This window comes from Grampus griseus (assembly GCF_964374135.1).
Source record: "Grampus griseus genome assembly, chromosome: 10".
NCBI classification, from domain to species: domain Eukaryota; kingdom Metazoa; phylum Chordata; class Mammalia; order Artiodactyla; family Delphinidae; genus Grampus; species Grampus griseus.
In genome coordinates this window covers 39,150,894-39,170,605 of record NC_139004.1, presented here as the reverse complement: position 1 = coordinate 39,170,605, position 19,712 = coordinate 39,150,894, and the positions used below count along the sequence as shown (strand labels likewise).

The 19,712-nt window shown below is 40.3% G+C and overlaps 1 protein-coding gene across 1 annotated transcript in view; it reads right to left on the bottom strand.

Annotated features, from left to right (window-relative positions):
* NUDT3 (nudix hydrolase 3) overlaps positions 1-19,712 on the bottom strand; it is a 108,163-nt gene that overhangs the window by 51,023 nt on the left and 37,428 nt on the right. The window contains exon 2 of the mRNA XM_082663271.1: positions 444-554. Coding sequence (XP_082519397.1) covers positions 444-554 — 111 coding nt within the window. The remainder of the gene's footprint in view (positions 1-443; positions 555-19,712) is intronic.

Genomic DNA, 19,712 nt, shown 5'->3' with positions numbered 1-19,712 from the left:
CTATTGCCAGGACCCAAGGAGCATAGGAGAACAAGGGCTGCCTCCTCCTCACCCAAAGGTTAATGAGAATAAGCCATTAATACCAATACTGCTTACTCCTCTTATTTCTATGGGCTGATGAACTATTTGATTCTTGATCTTCTGCCACAGGTAACAGAGACAGTGTGGGAAGAGATCCATAGGAAATCACAAAGGCCTGTCTGGTATAATCACATACGGTCACTACTATGAGCCCTCCCCTTGCACAGAGTGCCTGATAAACATCACCATGTCACAACCTGACTGCCCCTTTAATCAAGGAGGCATGTGGTAACTGTTAAGTGCTTTCTTTCTGTGATCATGAGTCTGTTCATTCAGTGAGTGGTGATAAATTAATGAACTACACAGACATGACAGGTTCATGATGACAAGGTACAGCCATGCCCTTTGTTTGCAGTGCACACCTCCTCACAGACTTCACGGACTGCTGCCACACTTGGCTCCTCCTCGGGCTCCATGCCTCCTCCAGGGACAATCCATCGGTCTGGATGGCGACTACTGCTCACGAGTAGCACCTGAAAGTCACAGAGGTCACATGGGTAGTTAAAAACTCAAAAAGACACATTCATACAGAGTTTAAACACCACAAAAAAATACCTAAGATCCATTCTTTGTTGATACCTCTCCAAATCACTTCTTGAAAAGTAGCTTTCATTTCTGTATGAAAAAGCAGACAATCTGCCTAGTAAAAGCAGAAGGGCATCTGAACCAGTGGCCATTATGTGTTCCCCCCTCGGACTCTCACTCAGTTGTCCAATCTATCCTCTCCTTTGTTCGTTTCTCTAAAGCCCTTTGAACACACAGCTGACAAAGACACTCAAAAAAACACAAAAAACAAAGATTGTCACTGATGAGCCTGTGAGTGCTATGAAGAGCTGGCCTTGGCCCTAGTTGGCACCACAGTCCCAACTTTCCCTCCAAGGTTCTCACTCCTGTGTGCCCCAGTTCCTGATCCATTAGATGGCCATAGGCCGATACTACACATCACCCTAAGCTCTAAGTATGTGCTGAGAACCTAACTCTCTCACTGACATGAGGACTAGAAAGATTTCTTTTCGTCATTCTTTCAGCTGAGATAAAACTGGAATTCCTTTACTAGGAAACTTTATCAAGAAATGACATTTAATGGCCATGATTAAAATGTCTACAAATAATAATGCTGGAGAGGATGTGGAGAGAAGGGAACCCTCTTAAACTGTTGGTGGGAATGTAAATTGGTGCAGCCACTATGGAAAACAGTATGGAGGTTCCTCAAAAAACTAAAAATAGTGTTGCCATATGATCCAGCAATCCCACTCCTGGACATATACCCAGACAAAACCAAAAGGATACATGCACCCCTATGTTCACAGCAGCACTATTTGCAATAGCCAAAACAAGGAAACAATCTAAATGTCCATCAACAGATGAATGGATAAAGAAGAGGTGGTACATATATATACAATGGAATACTACTCAGCCATAAAAAAGAATGAAATAATGCTATTTGCAGCAACATGGATGGACCTAGAGATTATCATACTTAGCGAAGTAAGTCAGAAAGAAAGACAAATACCGTATGATATCACCTATATGTGGAATCTAAAATATGACACAACTGAACATATCTATGAAACAGAAACAGACTCACAGACACAGAGGACAGACTTGTGGTTGCCAAGGGCAGGGTGGGGGGGAGCAGTGGCAGAGGGAAGGATTGGGAGTTTGGGACTAGCAGATGAAAACTAGTATATACAGGATGGATAAACAACAAGGTCCTACTGTATAGCACAGAGAACCATATTCAATATCATGTGATAAACCATAATGAAAAAGAATATGAAAAAGAATATATATATAACTGAGTCACTTTGCTGTACAGCAGAAATTAACACAACATTGTAAAGCAACTATACTACAATAAAATTAATTTTAAAAAAAGAAATGAAAAGAAACCAAACAAACACAAAATATTGATACAGAATATAGGTTACTAATTCAAACTTAACCAGTACTGGAGTCATGGTTGAAATAAAATCTAGAATTTCCTTAGTTTCTTTTCCTTAACCCTCCCTAGGACAGATGTTAACTAAAGTTAGCTTTACTCCTAATTCGGAGGTAGCATTGGGTTGGCATTATTTCCAAAACTAAAGGAATCCTCAATTGCTCCCAAAACAATCACTTTCTGATGATGTCTTTTGGGCTTCAGGCCCTATTCCAAACCGTATTCCCCACCCACCCCTCCACTCCCCAGCACTTAACTTCTACTCTGCAGTCATCTTTGTTGCCTGAAAGAAATCACTCCTTCCTCTCTGGCACTCACAGATCCCACCACTAACTTCCAGTTACCTACCTTCCAGTATTCTCTCTCCCACTTAAGGTCTCTGCAACTATGAGCCCTTGGAAATTCTACCTTTTTCTTCATCTTTAATCCCTTTTCTTCTTGCCATGATAGATTCTCCTGATGCTCTTCTACAAAATCTATGATCTGCAGACTTAGAGGGGACCACAACATATAAGAAGGTGGGCCATCCTGGTGGCGCAGTGGTTGAGAGTCCGCCTGCCGATGCAGGGGACACGGGTTCGTGCCCCGGTCTGGGAGGATCCCACACGCCGCGGAGCGGCTGTGCCCGTGAGCCATGGCCGCTGAGCCTGCGCGTCCGGAGCCTGTGCTCCGCAACAGGAGAGGCCACAACAGTGAGAGGCCCGCGTACCGAAAAAAAAAAAAAGATATAAGAAGGAAATCCATGAATCCATATACAGTCACCAATATATAGCCCATGGACTGAGAAAATAATGTCTTAAACTTACAAGCACTATTTTTAAAAAATATATATAAACTCTGCTTTGATTAATAGAACATGGAATAGCTTAAAATAATATAAAATCCACAGTAGTTTTAGGTTGGTGTGTATATATATTTAATCAAGGGATATTAAAAGTACCATGTGAGGGAATTCCCTGGCGGTCCAGTGGTTAGGACTCGGCACTTTCACTGCAATGGCCTGGGTTCAATCCCTGGCTGAGGAACTAAGAGCCCGCAAGCCACAGGGTGCGGCCAAATAATTAATTTTTAAAAAGTACAATGTGGAGGTTTCATGAAATTATGCTTTTAAATAAGAGTCTTTGTTGGACTCCTACTTCATGCCATATACAAAAATTAACTCATAGTGGACCAACAACCTAAACGTAAGAGCTAAAACTATAAACAGGGGTAAATCTTAATGACCCTGGATTTGGTAACATAGGCCAAATTCTTAGACATGACAACAAAAGCCTGAGAAACAAAACCAAAAAATTTTTGATAAATTAGACTTCATCAAAATTAAAATCTTCTGTGCATCGAAGGGCATTATCAAGGATGTGAAAAGACAACCTACAGAATGGGAGAAAATATTTGCAAATCATCTGATAAGGGTCCAGTATCCAAAATATATAAAGAACTCATACAGCTCAAGGACAAAATGACAAACAGCATTTCTCCAAACAAGATATACAAATAGCCAACAGGCACGTGAAAAGATGATCAACACCATTAGTCACTAGAGAAGTACAAAGTAAAACCACCACGAGATACCACTTAACACCCACTAGAATGGTTACAATTTTTTAAATAATAAGTACTGACAAGAATGTAGAGAAACAGGAACCTTCATACACTGCTGGTAGGAATGTAAAATAGTTTAGGCACTGTGGAAGTTAGGCTGTTCCTCAAAAAGTTAAACATAAAATTACCATATGATCTAGCAATTCCACTCCCAGGTATACGCCATACCCCAAAGAATTGAAAACGGGTACCCTAACACTTGGACACAAATGCTCCTAGAAGTATTATTCACAATAACTAAAAAGCAGAAATAATTCAAATGTCCAACAATGGATGAATGGATAAACAAAACATGGCATATACATACAAGGATTAGTTTTCAGCCATAAAAAGGAACATAAATGTTACGCTTGAGAACATTACGGTAAGTGAAAGCCAGACTCAAAAAGTCACATGTTGTATAATTCCACTTATATAAAATATGCAGAATAGGTAAATCCATAGAGACAGAAAGAAGATTGGTGGTTGCCAGGGACTGGAGGAAGGGAAGAATAGGGAGTAACTGCTTAATGGATACAGGTTTTATTTTGGAATGATGAAAAGTGTTTTGAAACTAGACATAAGTGGTGGTTGCTAAATGCCACGGACTTACTTTAAAATGGTTAATGTTATGTGAACTTCAGCTCAATAAAATAAAACTAGTTTTAAGATCACAGTAATTTTTTAAAAGCTAAAGTAGTCAGTGTCATCACTATCTTCTTCAGAGTCTACACTCCAGAGGAGTGGCCTCTCAGGTTACCCTTAGTTTTACTATATTAAATCATTTCCATAAAGGAAAAAGGGGATCACTGCCATACCCATTCTCCTCGATAACTGTGGCCAATTTTACATTTTCAAAAATTCCTTATCAAAAGAAAAATAAACCCAAATATAACCATCTTTGTTAATTCAAGCCAAAAAGTTTTTAAAAAGTCCTCCAAAGACTCTCTAGACAATGGCATTTAAGTCATATCTATCTAATCTGTAAGGGAGATTCAAGAAGAAAAAGTAGAAAAATGGGTTAATCCTTCACTGATTTGTTATATAAATAACAACATGTAGTCTTTCTTCCTAGAGATTTCCCACTTCTTGGCAAAGTGTTTACCAGCCATTCTAAACCTAAGCATTTGCTTCAAAGCCTGACTAGGGCCATCCAATTAGGTTATAGTCCAAATGAAAGACCTTTAAAGGGACATTTCAAAGCTAAAGCAAAGAAAAGCAAACTTGTACCACAGAGTATAATTTAATTTCTAAATATCAGTAAATGTGCAATATTAATGAGTAAATCTAGCCAGTGTTATTGCTTTGTACATTCAAAGCATGACTATATGAGGTAAGACTACATATAACACTGCAGCTGGAGGAAGAGAGCTGCATTACTTTGTAGTCATACTTCAAAGCAAACACTATTACCAGCAAATAGTTCTTCTCCTCAGTAAGTTTCCTTGACAACCCATTGAAAATTTACTGCAAAAACCAAAACAAAATATTCTTTATTTTAGCCAGAGGGTTTACTCCCTCCTACCTTACAAAACAGTAAGTGGTGTTCTGGTCAGTAAATTCTTATTCTGAAGCTTGATTTTTAAATACAAATTATCTAAAAAGAAATAAATGGCAAAGCTCCTAAGAGATTCTGAAAATGACACACTAAGAAAAAAAATTTTGTCATTTATTCAACAAATATTCATTAGGCATTACAATGAGCCAGGAACAGGAGATGCAGAGGTTAGAACCTCTGCAATTTTGAGGCAGATCAAACTGGGGGACTAGCCAACCAAGTGTATCAGACCTCTTGTGAAGCTCTTTTCATCAAGATAGGTGATATCCCTGCAGAGATGGAGAAACGAACCCACAGAACACACCCATCCATATATGAACTCTTGGATTCATGACATTAGGTGGTCCTCCTCGGACAACTTAATATCCTCATGGACACAGAAAAATCATTATATTGATTAGGGACAAGGGTGTAGTGAAAAAATAAAGAAATGTGGGGAGATTTACATAAAGGGCTTCAGCTAAAACAGTAATATTTTATTTCTTTTTTCTTTTTCTTTTTTTTGCCTGCACCACGCAGCTTGCCAGATCTTAGTCCCCCGACCAGGGATTGAACCCAGGCCACTGCAGTGAAAGCACCGAGTCATAACCACTGGACCGCCAGGGAATTCTCAGTAATTTTTTAATTAATTAATTAGGCTGCGTTGGGCCTTTGTTGCTGTGCATGGGCTTTTCTCTAGTTGCAGCGAGCAGGGGCTACTCTTCGTTGCAGTGCGTGGGCTTCTCGTTGCGGTGGCTTCTCTTGTTGCAGAGCACAGGCTCTAGGCTCACGGGCTTCAGTAGTTGTGGCAGTGGGCTCAGTGGTTGTGGCTCACGGGCTCTAGAGCGCAGGCTCAGTAGTTGTGGTGCACAGGCTTAGCTGCTCTGTGGCATGTGGAATCTTCCCAGATTCCACCACTTCCCACCACTAGGGAAGCCCAATGTTTTATTTTTTAGGTTTTAAAAAATTGCTTTAAAATTGTTTAATACGAATTTTCAAAAGAATATAAAATTCATATTTCTTTTAGAAATATGAATTTCTAAAAGAAAGCCATAGTCCCTGACCTAGAGAAACTGATTATCTAGTGGACAGAGGAGGAAAAAAAAAAAAAGTACTAATACAGGGTGAGGAGTGCTATGGCTGAGGTATGCACAGGATATCACAATGACAATGGGAAGAGACACCTAACCCAGGTTGGCAGGGGGGGTGGTAGGGGGATGGTAAGGGAAGGTTTCTTAAAGGAAGTGACGTGAGTTGAATCCAAGTTCAAGGACACTCATTCAACAAAAAAATCATCAGAAGCCTACTGTATGACCCTGTGCTTAGGATACAAAGAACGGCAGATAGAGCCTCAGCTCTTGAGAAACTTAAAGTTCAACGGATGAGGGACTTCCCTGGTGGCACAGTGGTTAAGAATTTGCCTGCCAATGCAGGGGACGTGGGTTCGATCCCTGGTCCAGGAAGATCCACATGCCGCGGAGCAACTAAGCCCAAGCACCACAACTACTGAGGCTGCGCTCTAGAGCCCGTGAGCCACAACTACTGAGCCCGCATGCTGCAACTACTGAAGCCCGCGTGCCTAGAGCCCGTGCTCCCCAAGAGAAGCCACTGCAATGAGAAGCCCGCGCACCACAACAAAGAATAGCCCCTGCTCGCTGCAACTAGAGAAAGCCTGCATGCAGCAACGAAGACCCAACTCAGCCAATAAATAAAGTTCAATGGATGAGATTGACAATAAGTCAGGTGACCAATTATATTTCAGTGACTGTGCTACAGACCACAATGCTCACTAGATATTGCATGCTCTTGCCTACGGTACCCAGCCTCCCCTTGCTGTTAGGTGGGACCATTTGACTAGTTTTGCGTAATGAAATATGAGCAGAAGGGACACGTGTCACTTTTGGGCTGAGACAGGGAGAAGCCCATCCAGTCTCCTTCCTCCTCTGTTACAGTGCCCAAGAACACTGTGAGTTCCAGCTGGTGTAGCTACAAGCCTGAACCCCTTTAATGGAAGAGAGTTCCTGTGTGGAGCAGAGCCTCTGAAAACCCATGACTGATAAGCATCATCACAAGTAATAAAACTCTGTTGTGTTAAAACAGTGAGATTTCAGGATAAATGTCACGGCAATATAACCTAGTTGATCCTGATTAAGAGTGTGAAAGATCAGTGAAAGGTCTAAGGATTGGTTCCGTTGATTGCCTCATACTTAAGCATAGTGCCTGACCCATATAGGTGGCCAATAAATGTTTGATGAGCAAATGAAAGAATGGACCATTGACTGAGGGAACAAACTATTTTAAAAAAGGAATGCAGAGAGCAAATAGACAAGGTTAATGAGGGAAGCTGAACAAAAAGGCAGAGGTCCAATTATAAAGAGTTTGGATCGAAACCTGAAGGCAATGGGTAAGTCACTGAGGTTGTCAGAAGAAATGACATAACCCAATTTGGGTTTTAGAAAGGTCACTCTGACTTGGGATGGATATGGGCAGACCTGCAGAAATACATTTCTGCAGTTGATTCAGAGAAAGAACGAGGACAAAAGTGGGAGTTGGAAGGAAGGGACAGATTTCCAGATATACAGAAGGGAAAAGTCCACAGGACCAGGTGACTGACAGGATGTAGGCCAGGTCAATGGTGAAGCTGCCCTCCAAGGAGAATGTGGAAGGGTGGGGGGAGGAAGGAACCACAGGGAAGCTGTCCTCCGAACATATGAATTTGAGAGTTCAATAAGATGTCTAACGGATATTTCTAGTAGATAATCATATAAATGTTGGACAGGCACTAAAAAGAGGGGAAGAGACAAACACAAGGGAGAAAATGTGCATTTGCAAAGCTCTAGCTGGAGGAGTTATCTCCATTCCCCCTACTTACCCTCCACTCCCCGTGGTGTCCAGCAAGTTTCCAATCTCAACTGCCAACAGAATAGTAGGGGTAGATATATTCTAGGTATTCCAAGTTAAAGTTCTGGAAATATTTTTCTTAAAAAATCAATTATCTATGGTGATAATCTACAACATGGAAAATCCTGATTAGCAAGCTATATATCTTAGACACATTACTAATTTCCAGAAAACTGCAGGCAGTAACGCACCTAACATAATCTCATTTCCAACAACGCAATGCCCCTGGCATTCGACAGCCCCTTAACAATGCCATTACTGCCAGATAGCTCTGCTGGTAGCCCAGATGGCACAAGGGCTGCACCCTATCAGATCTGTGACATGCTCTGCAAACTGCTTTTACAGTTAAGTCCATTCTAACCGTTTATGTGTCCCTTCTTAAAAACAAGAAGACTTCCCTGGTGGCTCAGTGGTTAAGAATCCTCCTGCCAATGCAGGGGCCACGGGTTCGAGCCCTGGTCCGGGAAGATCCTACATGTTGCGGAGCAACTGAGCCCGTGCACCGCAACTACTGAGCCCGCGTGCCTAGAGCCCGTGCTCCACAACAAGAGAAGCTCACGCACTGCAACGAAGAGTAGCCCGCGCTTGCCGCAACTAGAGAAAGCCCACGCTCAGCAATGAAGACCCAACACAGCCAAAAAATTAATTAATTAATTAATTACTTTAAAAAAACAGATCCATAATAGTGAATAATTATCTGCACTTGTTTGGATTCCAGATAAATTTACCTTTTTTTTTGGCTGCGTTCTCTGGCTCGTGGGATCTTAGCTCTCCAACCAGGGATCGAACCCGTGTCCCTTGCAGTGGAAGCGTGGAGTCCTAACCACTGGACTGCCAGGGAATTCCCCAAATTTACCATTTTTTACAGAATGTTTTAAAGAACAGCTGCCACAAGTTCTTGGACACAAGGACCCTATAAAATGTCTAAAAGATGAATAATGCTGAGTATGAGGTGAAATAACTTGTTCAAATTAAATCAATAAATTATCACAGGGCCAACCAATAGCAGTTTCAGTTCTTAGAGTTTTAAAGCCATTTTACCCTTTAGCTATTTTTTTTCCCTACACAGGAGCTCAGAATACTGCTAAAAAGGAGGAACAAGTAGACATAAACAGTTTACAAAATCCCTTCATTTTATCTAGCTAATCAGGTTGTTTATTTAACAAAAGAGGAAATTCTCTGCCTAGTACACAGACTGTGATATGACCAGATATTCTGCACAGTTTTCACTTTGGGAGGAACAAGGTATTTTAAGAACAGATATCCCAGGGTATGGCGTAAACTGCTAGAGGTCTATGTGATTGAGTGTCCTGCCCTGTCTTTCCAAATGAACGTCCAAATGTTAAGATAACCACACACAGCACTTTATATTACCTGGTATTCAATGACTTTTTTAATTTCTAAAAAGACGACTAAAGAAACCCAGTAAAGGGACTTCCCTGGCAGTCCAGTGGTTAGGACTTCACCTTCCAGTGCAGGGGGTGAGGGTTCAATCCCTGGTCGGGGAGCTAAGATTCCACATGCCTCACGGCCAAAAAACCAAAACATGAAACAGAAGCAATATTATAATAAATTCAATAAAGACTTTAAAAATGGTCCATATCAAAAAAAAATCTTGAAAAAGAAAAGAAACCCAGTAAACTTGGCTGTATTTGCAGGTTATATAAAAATAAAAACAAAGACTTAAAGTTGCTGGATCACACTGTCTGAACATAACTTACTGGAATGATTGAGTTGTTCCTGTAAACCTTAACTCCCTCCCACAACTCTTGTAAATAATGAAAAAAAAGACAAAAAAAAAAAAAAGACAACAACAAAAAAAAGACTAATACTGGGGGAAACAAACAAAAACAACAGCAGGTAGTATTTATTCAGTGCCTACTTTGTGCTAGGTGCTGCCGTTTTACATGTGTTTTTAATATACTATCCCTAATTTTCAAACAATCATACAAACCAGGCATTATGTAATTCTTGCCATTATACTGATGAGGAAACCAAGCCTTAGATGATTTGGTGATGTGGTGAAGGACATAGAAAGGATAGCACTGAGCCAGGATTCAAACCGCAGGCTATAGGCCTGACTGACAGCCAGACGACTGAGAGCCTGTTACATCCATGATGTAGCTAGCAGCATATGAAAAACCTTCTGAAAACTTAGCCACCACTGGGTAAAAGCCATGACATGATTTTCTCCGGGCCAGGTACAAGGAAAGGATGGAGAAGGTATTTTAATCTAATCTCTGATTCAAATCAAGAATTTGGAGCACTTTCCACTATTCTCTTCTGTGAACAGAGACTATTTGCTTACTTATTATATCTTTCCTGGCCAGAGCTGTCTTCTACATAGAGAGGCACTACGAGCTCCTCTATATTATGCAACTTTTTAACACTTTCTTTTCTGAAAATGTTTATTAATAAATATAAAAAATGACTAGTAATTCTCAATGTGAAGTTCCATTAATCTTCACATTTGTTTAGAAACTACATAAAAAAAGAATATATATATGTGTATAACTGAGTAACTTTGCTGCACAGCAGAGACTGGCACAACATTGTAAATCAACTATACTTCAAGTTAAAAAATATTGGAAAAAAAAAGAAACTACATATCTCAAGTGATTCTTTACTTAAGCATTTATTCCACAAAAAAATGCTATTCAGTCATTACTTGCTTAGAAATGAATTGAGGCATGGGGGGTTGGGGTGGGGGTGATGTACAAAAATATACAAAGCCTACCCTTGAACGGCCCACCCCCTAATGCAAACTATGGCCCCTGGGTCAAATCTAGCCTACCACCTGTTTCTGTATGGCCCATGACTTAAGAATGGTTTTTACATTTTCAAAAGGTTGAAAAAAATCATAAGAAGAATATTGTGACATGTGACCTGATATGAAATTCAAGTTTCAGTGTCCATAGATAAAGTTTATTAAAACACAGCCATGCTCATTCATTTACCAACAGTCTACGGCTACTTTCAAGCTACAATGGCAAAGCTGAGTAGTCCTCACAGAGATCAAAAATATTTACTATCTAATCCTTTATGGAAAAAGTTTGCCAACCCTTGATCTAATGAAGGGCCCAAGCAGCCACAACATCATGTTGATAAGGACTATTATGAAGGAAAGAAGATTCTGAGAGGGTCCCAGAATACCTCTCAAGAGGGAACATTTGAGTTGGGCCTAGAGGAGAAATTTACTGAGCCCAGAAAGGAGAGGTGTTCAGGCAAGAGGCACTGCAAACACAAAGCCACAGATGCAGGAAACAGTATATTATATCCAGAGAATGCTGAGAAATTCAAGTAGTTTGATATGGTGAAGGGTACATGATGGGAAGGAAGAAGAGGGCAACAGAGGAGCTGATAAATTAACTGAGACCAGTATAAAAAGTTCATATAAGTACATCAAAGAGTTATGGCAACTGAAGGCAACTGGGAATCCTCCTTGGTTTCTGAGGAGGAAGAAGGCTATCTCACCTGTGTTTCAGAAGCTTGAATCTGGAGGCTGAATGAGTGATGGGTGGGAGGTAGGACAGAGTTCAGTTAGAGAGGATAAGGGAGCTGGATGTAATCCGCGTCCCTGGAGAAGGCGAGCAGCAAGTGGATTCAAGTCATATTTAGGAGACAGCAATGATAGGAACTGGTAATTAAACAGAAATTAGGGCGCCGTGAAAGGGATGCAGAGGCTATGGCTTCTAACTGGGGTCAGTAGGTGGACAGAGATATCCATTTCTCAAGAGAGAGAAATACAGGAGAGAAGCAGGTGGGAAAGGAAAAAACAGTTTGAGATACTACAGGAAAACTTAAGTTTCCTACACTTTCCGTATATTATGGGAACTTCTAAAATCTCAATTTAAACGTCCATTTGAAAGCATTCACCCAAGAAACAGTGGTTGCCTCTGTACAGTGCAATTGGTGGCACTGAGGAGGAGGAGGCATTTCACTTTAAAACCTTGTGTATAGCTTGAATATTTTAGAACAAGCATTTCGGACTTTTATAATTGAGCAAGAAGAATGCCAAGCATTATTCCCTAGGAAATTTCTGAAAGCCAAACGGAGTGAATGAAATATTCAGAATGCTCAAGTTTCTTCAGGTCATTAAAACAATGCCACAGGAACAGCATTCCTGACATCCATAAACTACCTTTATGTTCAAGTCCTCTCAATAACATTTTTAAAGTTTCCTTTGCACAGATCTCGCCCATTTCTTAAGTTTACTGTTTTTTGTTACTGATATAACTCTATCCTATTGCTTATTATTTAAAAGAAGTCATAACAAATTTTTACAGGTTACTATTAAAATAATCTTAATTCCATACATAAGCACAATCACAGGACTAAGAGAAATTATTTTTAAAAGCAAAAAAGAAATTTTTACTTTACACCAGTGTATTCTAAACCATGACGGTTTATTTCATGGCTATAGTTTGCCCAGCTAAACTATATTGATCAGATATAGATAGACACAACCAGATGTACAGGAAAGGCAGGGCTTATGGTGGGGCCACAAGAGCAATAAGCAGGGGCAGGCAGGTCATAAACAACTGTTCTTTTGCAATTCTGACCACATGTGTGTGAACTCCAGCTTATCGTTCTTACAAAAAATAAGAACAAAAACTGGGCCAGATATACATGTGCGCCAGGAACAAAACAAACATTTAACTATACAAGAGTTAAGATAGAAAGATAGTTTTAAAAAGGAAAACAGTTTTATGTAATTTCAAGTACTATATTTCACAAATTTTTGTGTTCCTAACTGAACTAAATTTAACTGTCAAACTTTCATTTTACCTCAAATTACACTTTATTTACTCTATTTAGGAAGATGCGGGAGGCTCAAAAAGGAGGGGACATGGGGATATATGTATGCATATGGCTGATTCACTTTGTTGTACAACAGAAACTAACACGGTATTGTGAAGCAATTATACTCCAATAAAGATCTATAAAAAACTAAGTAAATAAAATAAGAACAACAACATAAAAAGGAAGATGGGGGAGTATCACTAGAAATCACAGAAGAAAACTAGGTAGCAACTGCATTAAGATTGAGAATTCTTGGCTAAGAGTTCTTTACTTGAAGACAATCCAGTGCTCTAAGACTCAGAATAGACAGAAGTAAATGTAGGAAGAGGGGGTTTATTACAGACCCAAGATGTTTTAATTACTCCAAATCCATAGAAAATGAGTATTAATAAATCTTTTTTTTTGCAGTGCGCAGGCCTCTCACTGTTGTGGCCTCTCCCGTTGCGGAGCACAGGCTCCGGTCGCATAGGCTCAGCGGCCATGGCTCACGGGCCCAGCCGCTCCTCGGCATGTGGGATCTTCCCAGACCGGGGCACAAACCCGTGTCCCCTGCATCGGCAGGCGGACGCTCAACCACTGCGCCACCAGGAAAGCCCTAAATAAATCTTATATAATTAAACAACTACTGTAAGAGTCACAAGAAACTGATAACACAGGTTGTCTTATGTGGAAAGAAACTGGGTAACTGGGGGAATAGTATGGAAGGGAGAATTTTCACTGTATCCCACTTGTGCCTTTTAAATTTTGAACCATGTAAATGTACTGCCTATTCAAAAGTAAATTTAACTTAAGAGCTCATTAAACATTATAAATGACCAAATGAAGAACAATTCTGAATCTTCTACGAACCACATTTTTTTTTCACATCTTTATTGGAGTATAAATGCTTTACAACGTTGTGTTAGTTTCTGCTGTATAACAAAGTGAATCAGCTATATGTATACATATATCCCCATATCCCCTCCCTCCCACCCTCCCTATCCCATCCCTCTAGGTTGTCACAAAACACGGAGCTGATCTCCCTGTGCTATGCAGCAGCTTCCCACTAGCCATCCATTTTACATTTGGTAGTGTATATATGTCAGTGCTCTCTCTCACTTCGTCCCAGCTTCTTCTCCCCACCGCCCCCCAACCCCGTGCCCTCAAGTCCATTCTCTACATCTGCGTCTTTATTCCTGCCCTGCTACTAGGTTCATCAGTACCGCTTTTTATAATTCCATATATATGCGTTAGCATATGGTATTTGTTTTTCTCTTCCTGACTTACTTCACTTGGTATGACAGACTCTGGGTCCAACCACCTCACTACAAATAACTCAATTTCATTCCATTTTATGGCCGAGTAATATTCCATTGTATATAGGTACCACATCTTCTTTATCCATTCATCTGTTGATAGACATTTGGGTTGCTTCCATGTCCTGGCTATTGTAAATAGTGCTGCAGTGAACACTGTGGTACATGATTCTTTTTGAATTATGGTTTTCTCAGGGTATACGCCCAGTAGTGGGATTGCTGGGTCATATGGTAGCTCTATTTTTAGTTTTTTAAGGAACGTCCATACTGTTCTCCATAGTGGCTGTATCAATTTACATTCCCACCAACAGTGCAGGAGGGTTCCCTTTCCTCCACACCCTCTCCAGCATTTATTGTTTGTAGATTTTTTGATGATGGCCATTCTGACTGGTGTGAGGTGATACCTCATTGTGGTACAAACCACATTTAAAGGCATTATCATATGTTCAAATTCCCTACATATGATAATTTGCTCTATAATGCATCTTAAAATGTAATGTCAGGAAAAGTCTATTTCTATATTAACTTGTATGTGTTCTTTTATCAGACATTAAAAAGCCATTACTCCTGTCATCTTTTCTTCTTTCTTTTTAGCTAATGCATGGGAGAACTAGATTTAGCAGACAACTGTTCATTCTTGGAACATCTCTTCCACAGATCTTTCTTAATTTTTAGCTGATCTGTTTCATATATTTTTTATTTATTATTTTTTAAATTTTTTTGGCCACACCACATGGCATGCAGGATCTTAGTTCCCCAACCAGGGATCAAACCCACGCCCTCTGCAGTGAAAGCGCGGAGTCTTAACCGCTGGACTGCCGGGGAAGTCCCTGTTTCATATATTTTTAATGCAAGCTCTCTCAAATCTTTTTCTTAAAGTAAAGAATATCAAAATTATAAATTAGGGCTTCCCTGGTGGCGCAGTGGTTGAGAGTCCACCTGCCGATGCAGGGGACACGGGTTCGTGCTCTGGTCCAGGAAGATTCCACATGCCGCGGAGAGGCTGGGCCCGGGAGCCATGGCTGCTGAGCCTGCGCATCCGGAGCCTGGGCTCCGCAACGGGAGAGGCCACAACAGTGAGAGGCCCACATACCGCAAAAAAAATAAAAAATAAATAAATAAATAAATTAACCTTGACAGTCTTTTTTTTCAACCACCAAAAGGCCAAGTCAATAATTACTCTACCCTGGGCTTCCCTGGTAGCGCATTGGTTGAGAGTCCGCCTGCCGATGCAGGGGACACCGGTTCGTGCCCCGGTCCGGGAAGATCCCACATGCCGCTGAGCGGCTGGGCCCGTGAGCCATGGCCGCTGAGCCTGCGCATCCGGAGCCTGTGCTCCGCAAAGGGAGAGGCCACAACAGTGAGAGGCCCGCGTACGGCAAAAACAAAACAAAACAAAACAAATAATTACTCTACCCTACTCTGGAAAAGCATCATTTCTGAACATATTTTTGCAGTGCCTCTAAAACTTTAACAATTTGATGCTAAATTCGTCTCTCAATTATACTTCAAAGCATTTAGAGAATGAAATGGCCTCACAACACCCACCCAATGAAGTATGCAGAAAACAAAGCCTTTTTACCCATGAAATTATAATGAATTATAAACTGCTATTTAAAACAGACCACTCTAAAAGGAAAATTTTTAAGAGAATACTTTTAAAAAGTTACTACAGTCTTAAAAAAATTGCTTTTACAAAAATAGCTTTTTAAAAAAATTGAGGTGAAGTACATATAACAAAATTAACCATTTTAAAGTGAATAATTAGGTGGAATTTAGTACATTTACAATGCTGTGAAACCACCACCTCTAGCTCCAAAACACTCTTGTCACCCCAAAATAAAACCTCATAACCATTAAACAGTTAGTTACTCCTCATTCCAGACCCCAGACCTCCAGCCCCTGGTAACCATCAATCTGTTTTCTGCACCTATGGATTTGCCTATTTTGCATATTTCATATAAATGGAATCATACAACATGTGATCAAAGGGTCTGGCTTCATTTACTCAGCATGTTTCTGAGGTTCATCCACAATGTAGCATGTATCAGTACTTCATTCCTTTTTATGGCTAATAACAGTCCATTTTATGCATATATTACAATTGTTTTATCTATTCATTTATTGATGGACATTTGGTTGTTTCTACCTTTGGCTATCATGAATAGTGTTGAACACTGTATACAAATATTTGAATACCTGTTTTCAATTGTTTTCCATATATATCCAGGAGTGGAATTGCAGGATCAAACATAATTCTGTTTAACTTTCAAGAACCACCAAACTATTTCCATAGCGACTGAACCGTTTTACTTTCACATCAACAGCATACAGGTATCCAATTTCTCCACATCCTAAGACTTGTTATTTTCCACTTTCTTAAAGTGGGTGTGAGGTGGTAAAATTAGTTTTAAGAATGTCCTAGGGCTTCCCTGGTGGCGCAGTGGTTGAGAGTCCGCCTGCTGATGCAGGGGACACGGGTTCGTGTCCCGGTCCGGGAAGATCCCACATGCCGCGGAGCGGCTGGGCCCATGAGCCATGGCCGCTGAGCCTGTGCGTCCGGAGCCTGTGCTCCGCAACGGGAGAGGCCACAACAGTGAGAGGCCCGCCTACCGCAAAAAAAAAAAAAAAAAAAAAGAATGTCCTAATAATTACTTAACTTCTGAAGGAAGGTAGAATGCCTGACCAGTAAGAATGGGAAATAGTAAACTCTTATTCCTCCCTTAACCCCAAGAAAAACCTCAACTAACTAGACTCTTTCTCCCAGAAAGTAAAAATTTACCGGATATCAGGAGAATGAGAAGACAAGGCACAGACTGGGAGATAACACTTGCAAAAGACATATCCAATAAAGAACTTATCCAAAATATACAAAGAACTCTTAAAACTTACAATAAGAGGTCTTCCCTGGTGGCGCAGTGGTTGAGAGTCCGCCTGCCGATGCAGGGGATGCGCGAATGCCCTGGTCGGGGAAGATCCCACATGCAGCGGAGCGGCTGGGCCCGTGAGCCGTGGCCGCTGAGCCTGCGCGTCGGGAGCCTGTGCTCCGCAACGGGAGAGGTCACAACAGTGAGAGGCCCACGTACAGCAAAAAAAAACACCAAAAACCAAAAAACCTCACAATAAGAAAATGACCAACCTAATTAAAAAACAGGTAAAAGACCTGAACAGTCACCTCACCAAAGAAGATATACAGATGGTAAATAAACATATGAAAAGATGCTCAACCTCATTTGGCATTAGGGAATTGCAAATTAAAAAAAAAAAAAAAAAAAAGGCGATACCGTTACACACCTATTAGAATGGCCAAAATCCAGAACACGAAAACACCAAAGGCTGGTAAGAATGCAGAGCAACAGGAGTTCTCATTCACTGCTGGTGGGAATGTAAATTGTACAGCTACTTTGGAAGACAGTTTGGTGGTTTCTTACAAAACTAAACATACTCTTACCAAAGGGTTCAGCAATCATGCTCCTTTGTGTTTACCCAAAGGGGTTGAAAACTTGTGTCCATACAAAAACCTATACACAAACATTTATAGCAGCTTTATTCATGATTACCAAAACTTGGAAGCAACCAGGTGTCCTTCAGCAGGTTAATGGATAAATATCCAGACAATGGAATATTATTCAGTGCTAACTATTAAGCCATGAAAAGACATGGAGGAACCTTAAATGCATACTACTAAAGGAAAGAAGCCAATCTGAAAAAGCTACATACTGTATGATTCCAACTATGACATTTTAGAAAAGGCAAAACTATGGCGACGGTAAAAAAGATCAGTGGCTACCAGGGACTACAGGAAGGGAGAGATGAATAGGCAGAGCATGGAAGATTTTTAGGGCAGTGAAACTATTCTGTATGATACTCTAATGACGGACACATGTCATTACACATTTGTCAAAATCCACAGGATGTACATACAACACCAAAAGTGAATCCTAATATAAACTATGAACTTTGGGTGATAATGACATATCAATGTGGAATCACTGATCGTAACACACGCATCACTCTGGTGGGTGATGTTGATAGTGGGGAAGGTTATAAGTGCGTGGGGGCAGAGGACATATATGAGTACTCTGTACTTTCCACTCAGTTTTGCTGTGAACCTAAAATTGCTCTAGAAAATAAAGTCTATTAAAAAAAAAAGTATTAGGGACTTCCCTGGTGGTCTAGTGGTTAAGACTCTGTGCTTCCACTGCAGGGGGCACGGGTGTGATCCCTGGCTGGGGAACCAAGACCTCACATGCTGTGCGGTGTGGCCAAAAAAAAAAAAAGTATTAAAATATTTTTTTTAAAGGTATTGAATATATTTTTAAAAGTTATTGCTGGATTCCTTTAAAGGACTAGTAAAGGCTCAATCTGAACTCACAGGATTATTAGTAACAGTTGTAACTAACATTTTTATAGCAATTTAGAATGTCCCAAGTGCTATGCATGTAAATATAATCTAACTTAATTCTCACAATGACCCTAGGAATGAGATGGTGTTAGTGGACATATTTCTATTTTACACTTGAAGAAACTGTGGTTTCAAGAGGGTACAAACCTGAAGTACACACATGACTACAGTAATCAAGACGGTGTGGTACTGGCACAAAAACAGAAATACAGATCAATGTAACAGGATAGAAAGCCCAGAGATAAACCCACAAATATATGGTCACCTTACCTTTGACAAAGGAGGCAAGAATATACAATGGAGAAAAGGAAGCCTCTTCAATAAATGGTGCTGGGAAAACTGGACAGCTACATGTAAAAGAATGAAATCAGAACACTATCTAACACCATACACAAAAATAAACTCCAGATGGATTAAAGACCTAAATGTAAGACCAGATACTATAGAACTCTTAGAGGAAAAACACTCTTTGACACAAACTACAGCAAGATCTTTTTTGACCCACCTCCTAGAGTAATGAAAATAAAAACAAAAATAAACAAATGGGACCTAATGAAACTTACAAGCTTTTGCACAGCAAAGAAAACCATAAACAGGATGAAAAGACAACCCTCAGAATGGGAGAAAATATTTGCAAATGAAGCAACTGACAAAGGATAAAACTCCAAAATATACAAACAGCTCATGGAGCTCAACATCAAAAAAACAAACAATTCAATTAAAAAATGGGCGGAAGAACTAAATAGACATTTCACCAAAGAAGATATACAGATGGTCAAGAGGCACATGAAAAGATGCTCAACATCACTAATTATTAGAGAAATGCAAATCAAAACTACAATGAGGTATCACCTCATACAGGGCAGAATGGCCATCATCAAAAAATCTACAAACAATAAGTGCTGGAGAGGGTGTGGAGAAAAGGGAACCCTTCTGCACTGTTAGTGGGAATGTAAATTGATACAGCCACTATGGGGGGTTCCTTAATAAACTAAAAATAGAACTACCATATGACCATAGTATATGCCACAACTGGGCATATACCCTGAGAAAACCATAATTCAAAAGGACACATGTGGGCTTCCCTGGTGGCACAGTGGTTGAGAGTCCGCCTGCTGATGCAGGGGACATGGGTTTGTACCCCGGTCCGGGAAGATCCCACATGCC